The sequence below is a fragment of the Notolepis coatsorum genome (genome assembly GCF_963971535.1).
Source record: "Notolepis coatsorum genome assembly, chromosome: 19".
Taxonomy (NCBI): Eukaryota; Metazoa; Chordata; class Actinopteri; order Aulopiformes; family Paralepididae; genus Notolepis; species Notolepis coatsorum.
Window position 1 is genome coordinate 47,507,590 of NC_140183.1, and position 21,273 is coordinate 47,528,862.

Genomic DNA, 21,273 nt, shown 5'->3' on the forward strand with positions numbered 1-21,273 from the left:
ACAGGCGCAGCAACCGACCTGTAGTAGTCGCTGTCCACAACGTCCAATCCCCACCCACCAGCTTTCCCACCCCTAACACTGCCAATTGTGTTAGTATGAACGACCAGCCAAGCTGGTAGCAACGCCGAGAGCTGGGCTCGAACCCAGCATCTCCTGCGTTAGTGGTGAGCGCCTTGCCCACTGCGCCACTTAGCCGCCCCATTGACATTGTTTTTTTGTGTTTATTTTAAAGAAAGGAAAGTCTAGTGCTGGTTGAGCATATGAATACTTTATGTTGATGGCCTTTGTCTATAATGTGGCCACAAAAATAGAAAGGTTTAATTATTTTGTTTGTTTGCACTAAGTTAATACTTAGACAAATGTAACCTATATATTTTCAGTCAGTTCGGTCTTTGTGTGCCAAACATTTGCCACATTTAAGGCAAACCGCTGTAAACCTTTTATTTTTTTTGTAAATGAGAAGCATGTTTAAATTTTTGGAGTGTTACATATTTTTTTTATATATATATATATATATATATATATATATATGTATATCAAACTGAACCGAAAACCGTGACCACATAACCGTGATATTATCCTGTTAATATTACTGGCACCGATGTTAAGATGAATATTACTGACACTGGCACCATTATTCAGGTTAATAATACTGGCTGGCACCGATGTTAACACATTCTGTGCCACGCAGTTTGCCCATCTTATACCACTCTCTGCCAGTGCTGTAAGCCTATGGAGTCGCTCACCTTCTTTGCAGGGCTATAACTTTTTAAATATTATAGCTATATCGACATTACTATGGCCCATTCAACATTGGGTATCTATCGTTCCGGATGTGGAAACGTTTTCCATTCATACATTGTCGTGTTAGTACCGTCGTGAATATAAGTATGTTTTTGGAGTGTATAGCAGTAATTCCTAGAACGCGAGTTATAGGCCCCGACGCATATTACACATAATCGATTGGTGTTTCATTCCTATACACGCTATATTAAAAAATTCAAATGCATATGCTCGGTATACATTATGCTCCATCATGCGTGAAGGAAAGGGGGGGGGGGGGTCGTTTACGATTCCTTGATTGTCAGTAACGGCTTTCCTTAGTACGACATCATACATTGAGCAGATGGATTGCAATGAAATAAATGGACAATCGAGGTGGAATTAACGTTAGATTCTTCTTACCTGTGGCCGATGCGTCTGGAGAAAAAAAATTCCAATTATTTGATGTCGATCCGCTAGATCCATTTTCCGTTTGTATGATGCAATAAACGCCGAAAGCATATTGATTCTTGCGTCTCGAAAGCGATCAAATGCACTCGAGTGTTTGTCTTGATCAACATAACAAGATAGCTCTGCCAGAGGATTTTCCTCGATGCACAGAGCGCCACATCCGGTTTAGAGTGGAGTGCAACTCGCCCGAAATCCACCAGGCGGCGGTATTGAGGCGTTGAAATATCAGACGGGGTCCAACTGACTCCCGGAGCCTTCCTGGATGAATTATGAATGCCAATAGCAAATAAAGGAAATAACAAATCATAAAAACTAGTAAAGTCGTTGTTGGCGTTATTAGATTGGCGGGCAATAACGAGTATACTCGTTTTTGGCGCAGAACCAGTTAAAGGGGCCATGCATTATAAATGGCTTTTTTCTGTGTTTAGCATGGTTTTATAGTAATACGGGTTAGTATCAATGGGTCTGTGTCTCTAATTACCATATTGACTCATCAGTAGGGGTGCACCGATGTATCGGTCGGGTATCGGTATCGGCCGATAAGTGCCTTGTTGACTGCAATCGGCCTATCGGCCGATAAGCTCGAATGTGCCGATGGCAGTAGCCGATAAGCGCGTCCTGCACAACGGCGCCGCCCCCAGTCCCCCACACACACACACACAAGCTACTGCATCAAAGTTACTATTCAATATTCTCTTTTGAGACTCCACTTCAGACTCTTATCATTTGGCACTAAAAGCTAAACATTGTCACCGATATGGCTGTCCGCAACATGTCATTAATTGTGTACACGAGGTGGTCGCTCAGTGACTACGCTAACATTAGCTAGGTTAGCTAGCATGAGCTACCGGCAGATGGAAGACTAACGTTTACTGGTGAAAATGTGATTTACGTTGGAATACTCCTTTGCCAACTTGCTGTACTTTGCTTGCAGGTCTGCAGCCATTATTGCTGGATTATGAATAGCCCCAACTTTAGCCAAGGTAACGTTATGGCTAAACCTTTAACGTTAGTTAACGCTAGCTTTCGGTTAGCTGTTCAATGCTATTAATAACACAACCAAGCGAACCCATCACAGCTCCCCGTCAACACCCCTCTCTCGGGAAGATGGCATTTAAGAAAGTATCTGCTGTTAAAATGACACAAACATTCGTTTTGTGGCATTAACGTTATATATATTAGTTAGTGTTACACGTTCAATAACATCAGCATATTATTTACCCGGAGATAGCAAGTAAGCAAGGCATTACTCCGTTCATAGCTCAGTTCCATTCCGTTGCTCATTCCGTACCCAACTACCCATTCTGCAATCTGTTAATAAAGTTTTCAATCAGACAAATGTATAGAAAGGCTTTGTTTTATTATAACATTTGTTGCAGTAAAATCATTGTGTGTCGTTTGGTCATCTTGTGGAGCGCTGGTCGGCGGGCAGCTAACGTATTAGCTTGTTGTGGTTCTCGCAAGCAGATCAATGGCGGCATGCCCGGAAGTAGAAAATGAATAAACGCTTGCAGATTGGTGGTAAGAACAGCAGGAGGTGGGTGCTAGCGGTGTGACGTAATTGACCGAATCGACTGTCAATCAAAATGGTTCTATTGCATTGGTTGAGAGCGCTGGTTGAGAGAATAGTATCCATCTGCAGGCCGCCAGACGATACTGGGAGAGGGATAGTGCTACATCGCATGGTGGAATTAATAATTAATACCATAAACATATTTCTTGATGTTTCCTTTTTTTAAGTAAGTAAAGAGGCCTACAAATACAAACATACACATACAAATATACAGTAGTTTCATTAAAAAAAAATATTACAAAAAAAAACATTTAAAAAAATATATATTAAAAAAAATTACAAATACTTATTTTTTGCCACAAATATCGGTATCGGCCGATTGTGTTAGTTGAACAATCGGTATCGGTATCGGTGGCCAATTTTCATATCGGTGCATCCCTACTCATCAGTCTAGTCTCGAGTTCACGAGATCCTCCCTCACTCAACTAAGCTGTTCTGATTTGACGGTTTTGCTGACGTTAATATAAGTTCAAGTTCAAGTTCAAGTTCTTTAATAGTTGTCATACAGAAGTACAGAATACTTTCATACAAAATGCTTCTTACTGTTACGCTCCAGAGACTGTGCTAGACAAGATAGTATCAAATAACATAATAACATAATATAGCATGAATTTAGAAGAAGAAAATGAGGTCACAGTGTTCGGTATAGACATATGTACAATGTTCTGAGTTACCATATAATATACAATACACAATACTATGCAGTGTACTAATGTACAGTACTATCTAGTGCAAAGCAGAAATGGGATGAGGTACAATTTTAGGTACAATTTACAGTAAGGTGTACGAGTTGTAGTGCAATCCTTCATCCATAAATATAAAGTGTGGGGAGTGGGTGCTACAGTGTGTTTGTTTAAAGTGGGTGTGTGCTATAAAGTGTGTGGAGTGGGTGCTACAGTGTGTTTGTTTAAAGTGAGTGTGTGCGTGTGGATGTGTGTGCTATGTGCGTTTGGTGGTTGTTGTTGTGTAGTGTTCATTCATTGTTCGTTTAGCAGCCTGATGGCCTGGGGATAGAAGCTACTTCTGAGTCTTTCTGTGCTCGCCTTGAGACTCCGGTATCGCTTGCCTGACCGCAGCAGTTCAAAGAGGCAGTTGTTCGGGTGACTGGAGTCTTTAATGATTCTCTTAGCCTTGCCCTTGCAACGCTTGTAGTAAATGTTCTGGAGGGTGGGGAGCCCCCCTCCAATTGTGCGTTCGGCTGAACGTGTCACTCTTTGTAGTCTGCTTCGGTCTTGTGCAGTGCTATTCCCAAACCAGGAGGTGATGTTGCCGGTCAAGATGCTCTCTATTGTACATGAGTAGAAGTTCTTAAGGATCTTCTGGCTGACTTGGAACTTCCTTAGGCGCCTGAGGAAGTAGAGGCGTTGTCGTGCCTTCTTCACCACACTGTTAATGTGTGTGGTCCATGTCAAGTCCTCGGATATGTAGGCTCCGAGGTACTTGAAGCTGTTGACTCTCTCAACCGGTGCCCCGTCGATGCTGAGGGGGCTGTAGTCCTTGACCCCCGACCTCCTGAAGTCCACAATCATCTCCTTTGTTTTGCTGACGTTCAGGGAGAGGCTGTTTTCCTGGCACCATCCCGCCAGGACCTTGACCTCTTCCAGGTAGGCCCTCTCGTCGTTGGCAGAGATCAGGCCCACCACCACTGTGTCGTCAGCAAATTTGACGATTGTATTGCTACTCCGCTGAGCCACACAGTCGTGTGTGTACAGGGAGTAGAGGAGGGGACTCAGAACACAGCCCTGGGGGGCCCCTATGTTGAGGGTGATGGATGAGGAGGTGCAGTTGCCTGCTCTCACCACCTGGGGTCTGCCAGTCAGGAAGTCCAAGACCCACTGGCAGAGGTCATAGCCCAAGCCCAGGTCCCTGAGCTTGGCTATGAGTATGGAGGGGACTATGGTATTGAATGCCGAGCTGTAGTCGATGAATAGCATTCTCACATAGTTCCCCTGCCTCTTGTCCAGGTGTGATGCTGCTGTGTGCAGCACATGGGATATGGCGTCCTCCGTGGACCTGTTGGGGCGGTATGCAAATTGCAGGGGGTCCATGTTGATGGGGAGGGAGGAGCAGATGTAGCCCTTTACTAGCTTCTCAAAGCACTTCATGGCTATGGAGGTGAGAGCTACAGGGCGGTAGTCGTTGAGGCAAGCAGGCTTGGATTTTTTGGGTACAGGGATAATAGTGGAGCACTGATTTGCATAACTAACGCCCCCCTCTATGGTTGACAGCGACAGCAAACAGAGCGAGGCAGATAGTATAACCCGACACTTCCTCAAACAGAGCGAGGCAGACAACGAGCGAGTGAGAGAGATAGAGAGAGAGAGAGAGGAGCTTCTGTCGGGGAAACAGCAGTAGCACATAGTAATTTACACAGTGCTTATGGGCGGAGCCAGACCAACACAGCCTGAAATCCAAAGTGAGAAAAATTTGGCTTTTGAGTACTTGATTAGAAATATAAAACAATGACTTTTTTTGAATAAAAGCTTACAGATGTGTTCAATAGACTCACAGGAATTGTGTCAAGTTGCCCAAATAGTGCTAGGAATAGCAATGCATGTCACCTTTAAGATGAATATTACTGGCACCGTTATTCAGGTTAATATTACTGGCACCGATGTTGAGATGAATATTACTGACACTGGCACCGTTGTTCAGGTTAATATTACTGGCACCGATGTTCAGATGAATATTACTGACACTGGAAACGTTGTTCAGGTTAATATTACAGGCACCGATGTTCAGATGAAAATTACTGACACTGGCACTGATGTTCAGGTTAATATTATTGACACTGGCATCGATGTTCAGGTTAATATAATGGACACTGGCAGTGGCACCGATGTTCAGATGAATATTACTGACACTGGCACCGATGTTACCTCTCCAGCTCGTCCTCAGTGTCCATGGCAGACCCGTCATCGTCTTTCTCATCACCTGTGAGAAAAATGGGAAACTTTGTGTAACTTATTTGTACTAGTTATGTACCGATACCACTGTTTCACTGCCGATAAAGAGTACTGATCAAATACAGAGTACTGATCCAATACAGAGTACTGATCCGATACAGAGTACTGATCCGATACAGAGTACTGATCCGATAAAGAGTACTGATCCGATACAGAGTACGATCAAATACAGAGTACTGATCCAATACAGAGTACTGATCCAATACAGAGTACTGATCCAATAGAGTACCAATCTGATACGGAGTATGATCCCATTCATTCAATACAGAGTACTGATCCGATACAGAGTACTGATCCGATAAAGAGTACTGATCCAATACAGAGTACTGATCAAATACAGAGTACTGATCCGATAAAGAGTACTGATCAAATACAGAGTACTGATCAAATACAGAGTACCGGGCTAATACAGAGTACCAATCTGATACAGAGTATGATCCCATTCATTCAATACAAAGTACCGATCCAATACAGAGTATTGATCCAATACTGAGTACCAATCCAATACAGAGTATTGATCCAATACAGAGTATTGATCGAATACAGAGTACCAAATCCCATCCATTGCTTTTACAGAACGGAATACACTTAGACCACCAGTTACTTTAGAGGCATCAGAGTCAATAGATAAAAAGCAGTAATGGCATGTAGGTTACTCACCCTACATGTACAGTAAGCATCCACACTATACAGCATTTACAGACATGGCTCAACTCCTACTCTGGGTATTCAGTAGGTGGTGTCAGAGAGGCAACTACCCATGTGACCTACTGTAAGGGTAGTAGTACCACACATTGAATCAATTGTTGTTTTTCTGGTAAATTAATCGTTTAGATACATTGACTAATCAATAAAATAAAGAACAGATTAATCGATAACAAAATAATCGTTAGTTGCAGCCCGAATCTGGACCGATACTGGTATCAGCAGATCCCTAGTGAGTAGTGATGATCAATCATACTATGAATCCTGGGGGTGATACCAGGCCATCGACAATTGTCATTTTTAGGGCTGGGACTTTATCGCATTAATTTCTATTAATTAACTACAGAAAGAATTAAAAGTAGTGCTGTCAGGCGATTAAAAAAATGTATCTAATTAATTACAGGATTTGTAATTAATTAATGGGACGGAAATCAGCCTGGAATATATATTTACAGCAGCCAATAATCAATCAATAAGCGTGATCAATATTTGGAATGGCGATCAGGAATTGGATTAATCTTTTTGGAGAACATCTGATCTCAGGTAAGGAATCTATTTTACCAGTCTTAGGATAATCAGACCCGTTTTGACGGAGATTTCAGCTTTTGCCTTATGTGTGATGTGGCTGTTTGGCTGTGATCGCTGATGAGGAAATAAGAGAATAGATTTTTCAGCTCGTGTCTATAGCGTGCAATCGTACGCATATACTATCGATAATCTAGCGTTTATGTTTTTGTTTTTGTGTATTCTAGAATATTCCAGTAAATGTCTTTTATCATGGAATCTTTATATTTTCCTTGAAAACGAGGGCTTTTCAAAATGCTATAAAACGAAAATGAACAGATAAAAAAACAATCCGTTTCGACAATGTTGACTGCAAACGAGTCATTGATAAGCGACGGGCAGATTAGACACAGCCATAATTTAAAACATAGATTAGGCGTTTTTAACGCTAACATTGAAGTGGATGGTGGCATTCAACGGGGTAAATCAACGTTAATCAAAGACACTGAAAGTGTTAATATAGCACTGATTTGCATAACTAACGCCCCCTCTATGGTTGACAGTGACAGCAGAAACAGAGCGAGGCAGATAGTGTAACCCGACACTTCCTCAAACAGAGCGAGGCACGCCCCCCACTTTGAGAAACACTGCTATAGGTGATGGCAACGACGGCTCAATACCACCGCCTGGTGGATGGTCGGGCGAGTTACACTCGCGTACAGGATATGGATTAGGGCTGGGCGATAAAACGATAACGATAACTATCGCGATAAATTATTTCCTCGAAATAAACATGAAACGTGGTCGCAAAGTTTCGATATATCGATTTCCAAGCTTGGCTCCGTTCAGCCTCGGCTCACCACACTCACTAACAACAACCAACGTTACGTGATGACGTGACGTGCATACGCACAACAGCTAACAACCAATCAGTGAAGGAGATGGCCGAGAGCGAACGAGATCCGGAAGGAGACGTACTAGGACTCACTCAACAACAAGGCTTGCTAGGCTAATTAGCTTGCACGCCGTTGTTTTATATATTTACGTGCCGAGTATGTGTGTGTTTTGAATTCTGAGGCCACGTTTAAGTAGTGTGGGGTATACAGTGGACGTCGTTTCAATATATTGTGGCGGAAGAGAGTATTTTAGTGTCATATTTAGCACATTGTCGTGGAATACATCGCTTAGAAGCAACAGGCTGGCTAGGATACCTAGCTTGCACGGCACTGTTTTATATATTTACGTGCCGAGTATGTGTGTGTTTTGAATTCTGAGGCCACGTTTATAGTAGTGTGGGAGTGGACGTCGTTTCAATATATTGTGGCGGAAGAGAGTATTTTAGTGTCATATTTATTGTCATGAGATACTCCGCTTGTCGGCTAACTGTTAACGTGCGCGGACTGATGACGACATCAACTCAACTTGAGACATTCGCAGCAGCATATTAGAAGTTAATTAAACTTGACAGACATTATATCGACGATAATTATCGATATCGAATTATATGAAAATAATTTAATAATTTTATCGCGATAACGTTTTTGGTCATATCGCCCAGCCCTAATATGGATGATGTGTCGATTAAACTCATCCGGCCGTCAGATATCGTTGCACGACTCCCGACAGACACAATGTACATAATGGATCGCTTTCTAAACTTAATAATAGATATGATTTCGGCGTTTATTGCGACATACAAACCGGAAATGGACCTAGGCGATCGGCGTCGTATACCTGGGATCTTTCACCGCCAGTCTCATTGACCCACGGTAAGAGGAATATAACGTTATTTTCAACCCGATTGTGCATTTCCTTGTTTGCAAACCATCTGATCAATATATCCACCCATACTACATAAAGCATTTACTGATGATCAGGGAATTATAAACGACCCCCCCCCCCCCCTTTCCTCCACGCATGATGAAGCATAACGTATACCGATCATATACAGTTGCATTTTTTAATATAGCGTGTATGGGGGGCAATCGATAATCTATATATGCGTTTAGGCCTATAACTCACGTTCTAGGAATTACTGCAGAAAACAATAAAAACATACTTCTATTCTAGAAGGTATTTTTGTATGAATGTATGAATGAAAAAGTATAACGTTCCCACATCCTGAACGATAGATAATCGATGTTGAATGGGCCATAGTAATGTCAATATAGCAATTATAGCCCTGCAAAGAAGGTAAACATCTCCATAGGCTTACAGTGGTGTAGGGCTGCAACTAACAATTATTTTGGTAATCGACTAATCTAACGATTATTTTTGTCAATCTCTGTTTCCTGTGGGCATGGCTCCTTCTCCAATGCATGTTTTACCTCACATGCTCAAGTCTGCACACCTGTGAATGTCACCCTGTTGTCCAGTCCCTCTGCCTTAACAGTTAACTTAACATAACATGATGATCCTAGGGCTGGGCGATATAACGATAACGATAAATATCGCGATATATTTTAATAATCGATATCGAATATTGAAAAGAAAAAAAATATATATCGATTTTTTTTTTTTTTTTTTGACCTGCAACAGGGCAGTTTTAAAACCAGAGACAGTGGACTGACTTGTCTTTCTTGCCTGCAACTTAAAGTAATGGCTTTGCTTGTCCAAATGACAATACTGACCAAATTGAGATTTATTTTTCTCTTGTCCATTTATTTTGTTTGCTTTCTAATTTAAAATACAGTTTGAAACCGTCTGTACACAGTAGGCTATGTGTGCTAGCAGAGCTAGACTCCAGTCATGAGTCACGGTGCACATGTGCGGTGGTTTGTCCACCAAAAAAGCGCCAAAAGATCGAAAATAAACTAGCAGAGCCAGAACTGTTCAACTCCCCTGGAGCCACAGCCAGCAGAGAAGCCGGTTTACTTTAGCTTTTAAACCAGCTGCAGCCTGAGAACTGGAGTGTGAGGGGATGTAACACTAAAGATGGCAGCAACGACAAAGAATTGCTGCAAAATAAACATACATCTGTTGTTTAAAAAAAATATATAAATTTTTTATTTTTATTTTTTACTTATAACAATTTCGATAATTATCGATATCGAGAAATATGATAACATTATCATATCGTTATCGCGATATGATTTTTTGCCATATCGCCCAGCCCTAGATGATCCATAGCAAATTAAAATAATGACTCATGAAACATTTGAATTTGGATCTTAAGCAACTTTAAATCAAAATGTATTTGAATAATACAACAATCACTCATAACAAGATAAATAAATTAAATAATACAAATTAGAGTGAAAGTGTTTAAATAACTAAAGAAAATATATAGCAGACTTCTTAGCTTAACATCCCAGGGAACTAATGGGATAACTGGGGATGTTGTTTGCTCCTGACAAGAGTCTCAAAGTCTGGGGTGATGGTAGACAAAGCAACTCTGAGGTCATGCTCAATGTCCAATCTGTTCCTCTGCTTTGTCTTCAGCTGGACCAGAGCTGAGAAGCCACTTTCACAAAGATAGGTAGTGCAAAAAAAAAATAAAAAATTATATATAATTTTTTTTAATTTGTTTTTAATGACTAATCGACGCAAAAATTCTGCGTCTACGAGTTTTTATGATCGCCGTCGTCGATTATGTAGACTAATCGTTGCAGCCCTACAGTGGTGGCAGACTGGGTATATTGATGGGTATAACCAATGGCAGGGAATGTGTTAATGGAACATAAGCTTTTGGTATTTGAGCGTTAATCATGTTTGCTCACCAATACGCCTTTACTCTTGCATTAACATAGAAATGAGAATCATGCACAAGTCCCTTCACAGCGATTGCGTCTTGCTTCTGTTCTTACGCTGTATCTTAAACCAATGCCAAAGCCTTGCTGTTCTTTTCATGGCGGTGTTCTCAATCCATCCAACTCCCAAGTGCTTAACCTCTCCTCTTTTCTCTCCCTCACTCATACGCGGTTGTCCTTTTGCCCCTTTCAAATTAAATTAATCCTCTCCAGCTTTAGTGGTGCTCTCTGTTCCTGTTAATGGGGAACAAAATGCACTGAAGCACCTCCCAAGGCTCACAGATATGTACCAAGTAACTCCTGGGTGTTTAAATTATGGATAAGATACATGACAAATACTCAAACTACCAGGACAAAATAATTTTGTATTGTATATCATTATGTACTGTATGACGCCATCTGCTCAAGAATGCAAAATTGCTTGTTAAACCATCTCCCGCCAATGACGTGTTACCACGTCATTCCTCGCCATGCGTAATCTGCCAATGACGTTTTACAGCGTCTTTGAGATCAATATTTAAAATTTCTGTCACGGTATTCACATTTCACCCACGGAGTCTTGGCTGGTACTGTAGATCTCCGCTCAACTCTCCAATACCGCCACCTGGTGGCCGATCGGCGAGTTGCAAAACCGGAAGTGGCCGGAAATGCTTGGTCCGCACCCTATTCCGTCCGGCCACTCGCTATCGCTCGCGGGACTCTATCCAGACACCGTGCATATCGATCCGTTGCCATAACTCAATAAACAACATGATTGGACGTATATTAGTATTATACAAACCGGAACTGGATCACCTAGATCAACATTCCATAATAGCGATCTTTTTGCTCCAGTATCATTCCCCATCGCTACGAGGAAGCTGCCGTGAGTTTCAGCGTTTTTGATTATTATTATCCATACAAACTGCTCTGATCTATATATCACCCATACTACATGAATCATTTAACGTCGGCCATTGCATTATAAACGACCCCCCCCCCCCCCCCCTCCAGCAGATGGCCAGTCATGACGGTTAGGATCATGTACATGTGACATTTTTTATATAACGTTGATCGGTATCAAACTGCATTTGATCATCTAATATATGCATTTATGGCTATATCTCACGTTCTATGAAATACAGCAGAAAACGATAAAAACATATTTATACTCTGGACGGTATTTTAGTATGAATGTGTGAATGAAAAAGTTAAACGTTCCTACATCCTGAACGATAGATAATTGATGTTGAATGGGCCATAGTAATGTCAATTTAGCAATACAATTAAAAAAGTTATAGCCCTGCAAAGAAGGTGAACATCTCCATAGACAAATAGTGCTGGCAGAGAGGCTACAAGGATGGATATAAGCTCTGGCAGATAAAGGGTTAATTAATCTGTAAAATGTTGATTGCATTGAACTGGTTCAAGTGTTACATCATACCAAACCTCATTTTCAAATGATATTCCCACAAGAGTTCATTTTGAGTTTAAAAGTGCTCGACAGTTCACATAAATTTAGACCACAAAATTGTCTACCACAATATGGCAACACCATAATGTCATCACAAATTATTCAATCCCAGTGAAAGATGATAAAACAACGATATTGAATTACTGCCCGGCCTGCGCCACCTTAGGGAAGCATTTTGATAACACCATAATCTTTTATATTCCATCCACTTTGTATCTCTCTACTCTCCAATCCTCTTTTCTCTTAACTGTCATCCTATGTCTCTCTGTCAAGGGGACATCTACCCACTTCACTTCATCCTTTATCTTTTCATCCCTTCTCTTGTCTGCCTGCCTGACATGGACTCTGGCTACCCTTACATTAAAGGTATTGTAAAAATGACCCTTTATTGTGTTTTGCATAGTTTTTACACAATTAGGGGTTGTCTGAACACTGAGAAAATGTGAAATGTGTACGTAGTGCAGTGTCTGCAGTTAAGCTGTGACAAGAAGCCTCCCTATTGAAACAAGCCATTCAGAATTGCAGCCAACATCAACGTAGATATAACGACTGACCAATCACAGGCTGGGGGTAACGTTAGCTTTAACTTAGCTTAGCCTGGGCGCCAGGGTGGCGCACCATGTAACGCACTGTAGTGCAACGCGGCCGTCCCGGGTTCGACTCCCGAACCCGGCGACTTTTGCTGAATGTCTTCCCCCATATCTCTCTCCCATCTTTCCTCTATGCCGGACTTGTATCCGAAATAAAGCAATAAAATACAGAAAACAAATAATAAAAAAAAAAAAAAAACGTAGCCTAGACTCATTCTGCTGTTCCACAGATTCAAGGACGTCATATAACATTTTTGAAAATATACTAAATATGGGACCTTTAACTCTTTGGTGGCCACACCCGAGTATAGTCGGGTTATCTCGCCAACCGTTGAGCGCCAAAACCAGTATACTCAGGTTTTGATCCTTTGATATTTTCCTTTGATCCCCGTTCTATACACAGTCAGCCAGAGCCCTCTAGGTGTCCCTGGCTCATCTGCCTACGTTGGAATAGACCTATCTCAAACCCTGCCCCTTTTCTTGATCCTCCAATCACAGCTGTCGCTTACCTCGGACTTCCTCGTACAAACTTTGTAAGCGACAGCTGTGATTGGAGGATCAAGAAAAGAGGGCAGGGTTTTGAGACAGGTCCATTGCAATGAGGATCGAATCTCACCAGGTGGCAGTATCGCCTACCTTTTGAACTCTGATAGTCTAGTTCAGACAGTGTCTGTCCTGATCCCTTTCTGTCCTGACTCGCTCTGAGGGGGAGGAGCTCTTGCAGAGCAATCGCTAGGAGATCCTCAAAACCTATAGTTTCCCGTATACACGAGTAATTATTACATATAAACGAGTAATCGCGATCGCCGATGGGATCATTGGAATTATTCTTTTTGGAGTTTCTGTAACGATCACAGTGTCGTATTTTACCGGACCTAAACCAAGCTTTTGTAACGATCGCATTTTCGGGGTAAGACTACAAACATCGGTAAAATGGTCAATAACGCTGGCTCCATTGAATAAAGATGGGAAAAGGGTGTGGCGCTCAATGAGTTAAGCACCCCCCACAGCCCAAATGGAATGATAAAAAAAAAGAAAAGTTAAGAGATGCTATTTGAAATTCTCTGAAGCCATTGTGTTATAGCTGCTTTCAGACTGCTACTGTTGCTCTGGTAAGTACTTTATCTCCCACATTATCTCTAGAAGTGTGGCTTCTAATGCAAGGACATGTGAGGATGCAGACAGTTAAAGGGGAACTATTTTACTATTTCTTTCACTATTTGGGCACTTTTACACAATTCCTGTGAGTCTATGGAACACCTCTGTAATTTTTTTAATTTTTTTTATTCATTGTTTTGTATTTCTAATCAAGTCCTCAAAAACAGCATTTTTCTACCTCAAGATCTCGAGCCGTTTTGAGCCTGGGCTCCAACCACTGTGTGCAGCTCATCATGTACCCGATGCCACACAGCCACATTATCATGCAGCGGTGTCTCTCTGACATCACAAATCATCACATTTTCAAATGACTCAGTTCAGTGAAGGTGAATATTGTGAGAGGAGAATTGGAAGAATGCGCCAATATGAGAATTAGAGACATAGATCATATTAATATAAGTTCACATAGCTAGGAAACAATGCTAAACACTCAAAAATGCCATTTATAAGATAGTTCCCCTTTAAGATTTACCAAGGTTACCAAGTAAACATCCACTAAAAGAAACAGAAATATTGCTCTGAAATCCCACAAGGTGTAAGTTGCAGGAAGACAACAGTGGAAGTCTGAGAGAGTTGGAGAGGAACGTTTGTTGTGTTGGAATGCAGCTAGCTAAAACAGATAAAAACAGTAGTTTGTGTTTGTGCATTTCCAAATTGACAACATGTCACCCACTTTGCGTAGCGCTCATGGACTATTGATATGGACACGCTGATGTTGTAGATAGCTAACAATTAACGTTAGTTGTGCTACATGAACCCAAACACTACTGCTATCCAAAGAGAACACATCCTGTACCAGAAATCTGCGTTTCCATGAGTGGAGAGACCTGCTGCAGACAGAGTCGAGGTAATGTAATGTGCAAATGGTGACTGACTGTTTTGACTGACAATAAGCATTAAGCATTGTGTGCATTGTTATTGCTGCCATGCTCTTTATGCATTCTAAAAATAAATGTGCATAAACGAGTACTCGATCACTACTCGAGTTCTGGGAAAACAATACAACAAACAATACAACAACAATACAATAAATCATTATCTGGACAAGGCCGGTTTTGGTTCGCTACAGTGTTTCAACAGGTGGCCCCCACCACAGTATAATTATAGACTGGGCCTGTAACCTCTTAACCCTTTCAGTGCCACGGATGACATATCTCGTTTTATTAGCCCCCCACTGAGTGCCCACGACGACAAATATCGTTTTATTGTTTTATTAGCGATCTGAACTCATATTTCATCAACCGAGTCTCCCGTTGGTACAGCAGCCCCTACAGGAGCTCAGAATGGAAAAAAGCGCCCCTATGGTCTATCCCTGTGTAACTGAAGGTCAGTCACTTAGACTGACCTGGGATCTGTAGATATGTAGAGGCGGAGCCAGCTGGCTCCTTGTGCTGGCAAGAAGTCTGATCAACATGGAAGTCATCGCGGGACGGGGATCAGCCTGGAATATATATTCACAGCAGCCAATAATCAATCAATAAGCGTGATAGATATTTGGAATGGCGATCAGGAATTGGAATAATCTTTTTGGAGAACATCTCTGATCTGAGGTAAGGAATCTATTTTACCAGTCTTGGGATAATCAGAGTTGTATTCGCTGAGATGTCAGCGTTTGCCCTATGTGTGATGTGTCTGTGTGCGCGATCGCTGATGAGGAAATAAGAGAATCGATTTTTCAGCTCGCGTCTAGCGTGCATACGTACACATATACTATCGATAATCTAGCGTTTATTTGAAAACGATTCATAAATAGGCCGAAAAATTACAACGTTTGTGTATTCTAGAATATTCCAGTAAATGTCTTTTATCACGGAATCTTTATATTTTCCTTGAAAACGAGGGCTTTTCAAAATGCTATAAAACGAAAATGAACAGATAAAAAAACAATCCGCTTCGACAATGTTGACTGCAAACGAGTCATTGATAAAAGCGAGGGGCAGATTAGACACATAGCCATAATTTAAAACATAGATTAGGCGTTTTTAACGCTAACATTGAAGTGGATGGTGGCATTCAACGGGTAAACCAAGGTTAAGCAAGGGCTCTCATTTTGCATAAAACGCCTGTCGATTGCATACTGAAAGTAAATTGGACACTATTCTGGAACCATTTGTAGCAGATGCACAAGTCTGGCCTCTTTTGAAAGGAAACACAGAGTACTATTGTCATAGAGTTACAGAGATTTGAACACACTGAAATAAAGTTTTCAGTTCTCGTCTGAATTATTTAGCTATTTTGCAATTATTTTGCCTGCAGTGCAGATCCATCTACTCTATAGGTATTAGCTGAAAACACTACTGGGGCCTTAGCCTGAAGTCTTACCTAGTACATGTCCAAAGACGATAACAATATCACAAAAAAATTGTGTTTTACACATCTTTATGTAATGGTATGTTTTAGGCGTTTTTCCCAAAATTTGTGAGAGGAGTCAACACTACAAGGAGTCCCCTCTCCCCCTCCCCCACTAATCTCTTGTCACATACACCAACCCCACCCCTTCTCACACAACAGATATTTTTAGTCTTAGTCATGTGTCAAGTGCTCCTTTTTCGTTTATCATATTTAGTCATCTTCATTTATTTTTCGTTTAGTCAGTTTTAGTCAACTAAATGTCTGAGCATTTTAGTCTTAGTCAGTTTGTCAAAATTTTGTCTTTTTTGTTTTAGTCTAGATATTTTTTTTTGTATTTTTTTTTTTTATTATTTTTTAAACAAACACATAAACAAACATGACAACACACGATAAGATATACAAGCATTAATTGTCAGAGCACATCCAATGAGATCACATTTTAGTTAATTGTCTTATATAAGATATACCCCTAATATCTGTTATCTAAAAAACCTACACACATATGCTCCAGCTCGAACCCCCCCCTCCCGGACCCCACCTTGAGAAGTACCTCCACTATCCCTCGCACCTAACCAGACACTACCATTATAAGCTAGCTTTTATTCTCTCCACCACTTCTAACCACATTGACATTTTGGATTCATTGAGACCCAGAATGCTTGCTGTAGATATTTCTTGATAAATCACATCGAGATATGTAAGAAACCAAACTTTACGGCAAATTTTTTCCGGTTGATACCAGCGTGATGCGATCAGCTTTTTAGCTACTGTGATACCCGATAAAACCAATCTCTTTAGCTGTGGATTCACTGCAAACTCAAAAACATCATTCAATAGTAATACCGAGGGGTGTACAGGTATATTCCAAGATACGAGTTTTGATAATTGTTGGGTCACATCTTTCCAGAATGCCTCAACTGGTGGGCAGTCCCAATACATGTGCATAAATGTCCCTTCGTCCCCATTTGTACATTGGGAGCATTTGGAGTCTTGTTTAAGCCCCATTCGGCACAGTCTTATAGGAGTCAAGTATGTCCTGTGAATATAGTTAAGATTGATTTGTTGATGATCCGGGTTCCTTGATGTAAGTCGGACATTTGCCCAGGCTCCTTGCCAATCAAAGTCATTTTCCAGGTCTGGTATATCCCTCCTCCAGACAGAGTCTAGTTGGAGGGTTTCATACGAGGACGTTAGTAATTGATGATAAAATTCTGAAACAAAACCTCTCGATGTCTCTCTTTCGTAGAAGAATTTGTGGTATCTGTGGTGTTCAATTGGTCTGTCTAATGGAACACTGTGAGACTTCAAACATAGCTGTAACTGTTTGTAAAAAAGCCATGTGGACTTGGTGAGATAAATTTTTTTGCGTATTTCTTTATCACTACAAAAACCCTGTTTGTTAAAAACATCCCCTAATGAGTGTATGCCTTGCTCTTCCCATAATAGGGAATCTTATAGGTCGTTTTTCAATTAAGAGTGCATTGTTATTGAATAAGGGAGTATGATTGTGCCATTTATGTGGGTTAGGATTTTTTTTTTGTGATTCACGCCATATCCGGATCGCATGAGTAATTATGGGGCCAAATTTTCGTTCACAGTGCTTGATTGGTAGTTTAGTGTATGCTATGTCCTTCAGTCTATGTGGGGCTACTATGTTTTCTTCTAATTTTCTCCAGGATACTAATGCTTGGGGGTCAAACCATGTTGTCAATGGTCTTAATGTGTACGCCTTAAAATATTGGAAAAAATCTGGACATGCCATGCCACCATCTGCTTTATTTCTCTGTGCGGTGGATCTTTTTATACGTGGTGGTTTGTTATTCCAAATAAATGTGTATGTGGAGGAGTGTAATCTTTTCCAGTAACCCTCTGGAGGGGGTAACGGTAGCATTGAACTGAAGAAGTTGATTCTAGGTAGTACATCCATCTTAACTATTGATATCCGTGCTTGTACTGTGTTTTTAAGTTTTGCCCATCTATCAAGGTCGTCTTTGATTTTGTTTTGGATTTTTGTGTAATTGTGCTTCACCGTTTGTCTTATGGTTTTAGTCTAGATTTTGTCGACGAAAACGGATGACATTTTTGTCTATTTTTAGTTAATGTACTAAAAGAATTATATAAATTATAAAACCTTTTTTCTTTTCTTTTTTACAGCTACTGTTTTATATACTGTTTTTTAGTAATAACGAGAAAATAATGGTATTTATTCAACAACAGGTGATTGTATAGATTAGTATTAGTATCATTAAATGACAACTATGCTCAACTATGCTTCACCCACGGAAAGGTTGTTGGCACATTGGTTCCACATGGACATTATACGTTGTTGCACTTGCTTCCAGAAGGCTCCGTTTAGGTTAGAGGCTCTGTTGTGATTTTTAATGCACAATAAATATTCAACATTTTCTTTTGAGACTCCGCCTCAGACTCTTATCATTTGGCACTAAAAGCTAAACAAATTTGTCACCGGTATGGCTGTCCGCAACATGTCATTAATTCTGTGCGAGAGGTCGATCAGCTAGGTTAGCCACTAGTTAACGCGAGCTAGATGGAAATACAAACAATGTAACATTACTGGTGAAAAAGCGATTTACCTTGGAATACTCCTTTGCCCACTTGCTGTACTTTGCTTGCAGGTCTGCAGCTGGATTATGAATAGTCCCAATTTAGGCCAAGGTAACGTTAAGCTAAAACTAGCTTTTCAAATAGCTCTTCAACTAATGCTAATAACAGAGCTCCCCGTCACACTGCTCTGACTCGGGACGATGGCATTAAGAAAAGTTATTATTTTGTCTAGTCTTGTTTTAGTCAACAATATCAACATACATGAAGAGAAATTTCATCCTGGTTTTTGTAAATAAATTTTTTGTGTCCTCAGTTGTGGTCAACGATATTTAATAACCTATTTAGTCTCGTTAGCGTCACACGGTCTTCAATAACGTGACGTCACGTCTCGTTGTCGTCATGAAAAAAAAACCTTCGTTGACGAACATTTTTCGTCATCATTTTAGTTGACAATTAACACTGGTACATACAATACAATACATATACAAATACACTTTTACCGCTTCTGGGTCTCAGAAAACCAACTCAAGATGTAAGATGTCATTCTTTTCAGAATTTTATTGGCTACACAAACGGTCAATAATTTTCAGCGTCAGTGGTGATTTGTCCGGTCATTGAGAGGCGAAACCGGAGGTTGTCACTTTTTCGAAACTGACGCTCGTTGGCTGTTTGGTTTTATAATCTGAGATTGAAGCACATAATAGTCTGAAGTGGTAGTCTGAGGCTGCTTCATATACAAGGAATTGGTTAACATGGTAAAGGTGACACAGAGCACCCAGGGGATTGTTCTGCTACACGTTTTCTGTTCTTCAGAAGTAAGAACACTACTATAGAATAAAGCTCATTTGGGTATAAAATAGGGATGCATGATAATTATCGGGCCGATATCAGCAATTATGACGTCATCCCGATAACATTATTGATAGCTCCGATAATATATTATAATTTTTTTTGTTAAAAGAAATCCGGTGTGGGTGGATTGGGATGAAGGGCGTTTGTTTTTACTGTAGGCTCCTCCCGTTTTGCCAGTACTGTGGTATGACTGATAGCGTGTGGTTTAGGAAGAGGGAGTTTTTCACAAATCCAGCGCTCCCTTTCTCATGCCTGGCTGTGACGTAGCCACTGTAACTTTCAGAAGCAGCACAGATAGTAAACAAACATGGCGTTGTCGGTAGTGTGGGACTTTTTCAAAGTTTCAGAGGAAAACAGTTCGCTTGCTATTTGTAACAAATGCAGACGTTCCACAAGGAGGGAAAGGGGCAACAAGCTATAACACATAACCTAATAAGTCACCTGAAACATCACCACCGCTACGATGGTGTATTAAAATCCGACGACGGCGAGCGAGCAGCTAAAGGCTAAGCTGCTGCGAATCCAAAGCCAGCTGCAAAGGAACCGGCGTGGCTTGTACCTATTGACGAGGCGTTTGCAAAATTAAAGACGTTTGACAGAGATGATTTGTTTGGTTTATTTAATTCTTTTTGAGGCGTGCTGTCCTATACATGCCAAGTAATAGTTGTTTCATGGACCAAGACCACAACAGTCCTCTCCTATAGCGTCAAATGTTTTATCTGCTGACAAAGCACAATACCTGTTGGTTTTTAGTTCACTCATTGTTCAGGGAAACACATTGTTAATGACATTGACAGATTGTGAATTTTGTGATTGACTCAAATAATATTTATTTGGAAAAATAAATAGTCACTTTATTTGAAGAGAAAACTGTTCTCTTGGCTTTGTTTTGTTCATAGTAGTAACGCTCATGTCATGATAAATCTGGTTAGGTCAAAACTACAGGAATATACATAAAAAAAAAATATTATAATACAATATATTAGGGGTGTAACGGTACGCGGATACGTACTGTACCGCGTCAATGTGGTCCTCCGGTACAGTACGGGCTGTGCACCGTACGATTGCAACGGTGCGGAACCTTTTTTTGCAGAACTTAAATCCCCCCGGCCCCACGTAATTTATCAACAACACTGCGGTCTGCTGTGAGCATTATAAAACAAACGTGTGTTTAACCGACCGTGAATTAAAGTGTCAATGCTGTTTGTCATTTTAACAGCAGATACTTTCTTAAATGCCATCCTCCCGACAGAGCGGTGTTGACGGGGAGCTCTGATGGGTTCGCTTGGTGGTGGTATTAGCATTGACCAGCTAACCGAAAGCTAGCATTAACTAACGTTAAAGGTTTAGCCATAACGTTACCTTGGCTAAAGTTGGGGCTATTCATAATCCAGCAATAATGGCTGCAGACCTGCAAGCAAAGTACAGCAAGTTGGCAAAGGAGTAATCCAACGTAAATCACATTTTCACCAGTAAAGTTACAGTCTTTCCATCTCTCGGTAGCTCATGCTAGCTAACCTAGCTCACGTTAGAGTCGTCACTGAACCACCTCGCGTACACAATTAATGACATG

At 40.8% G+C, this 21,273-nt stretch overlaps 1 protein-coding gene across 2 annotated transcripts in view; it reads right to left on the bottom strand.

The window, feature by feature from the left end:
* LOC311245773 (DNA repair protein XRCC1-like) overlaps positions 1-21,273 on the bottom strand; it is a 122,285-nt gene that overhangs the window by 35,421 nt on the left and 65,591 nt on the right. For both annotated transcript variants that reach the window (XM_084335753.1, XM_084335754.1), the window contains exon 13: positions 5,686-5,740. In XM_084335753.1, coding sequence (XP_084191879.1) covers positions 5,686-5,740 — 55 coding nt within the window. The remainder of the gene's footprint in view (positions 1-5,685; positions 5,741-21,273) is intronic.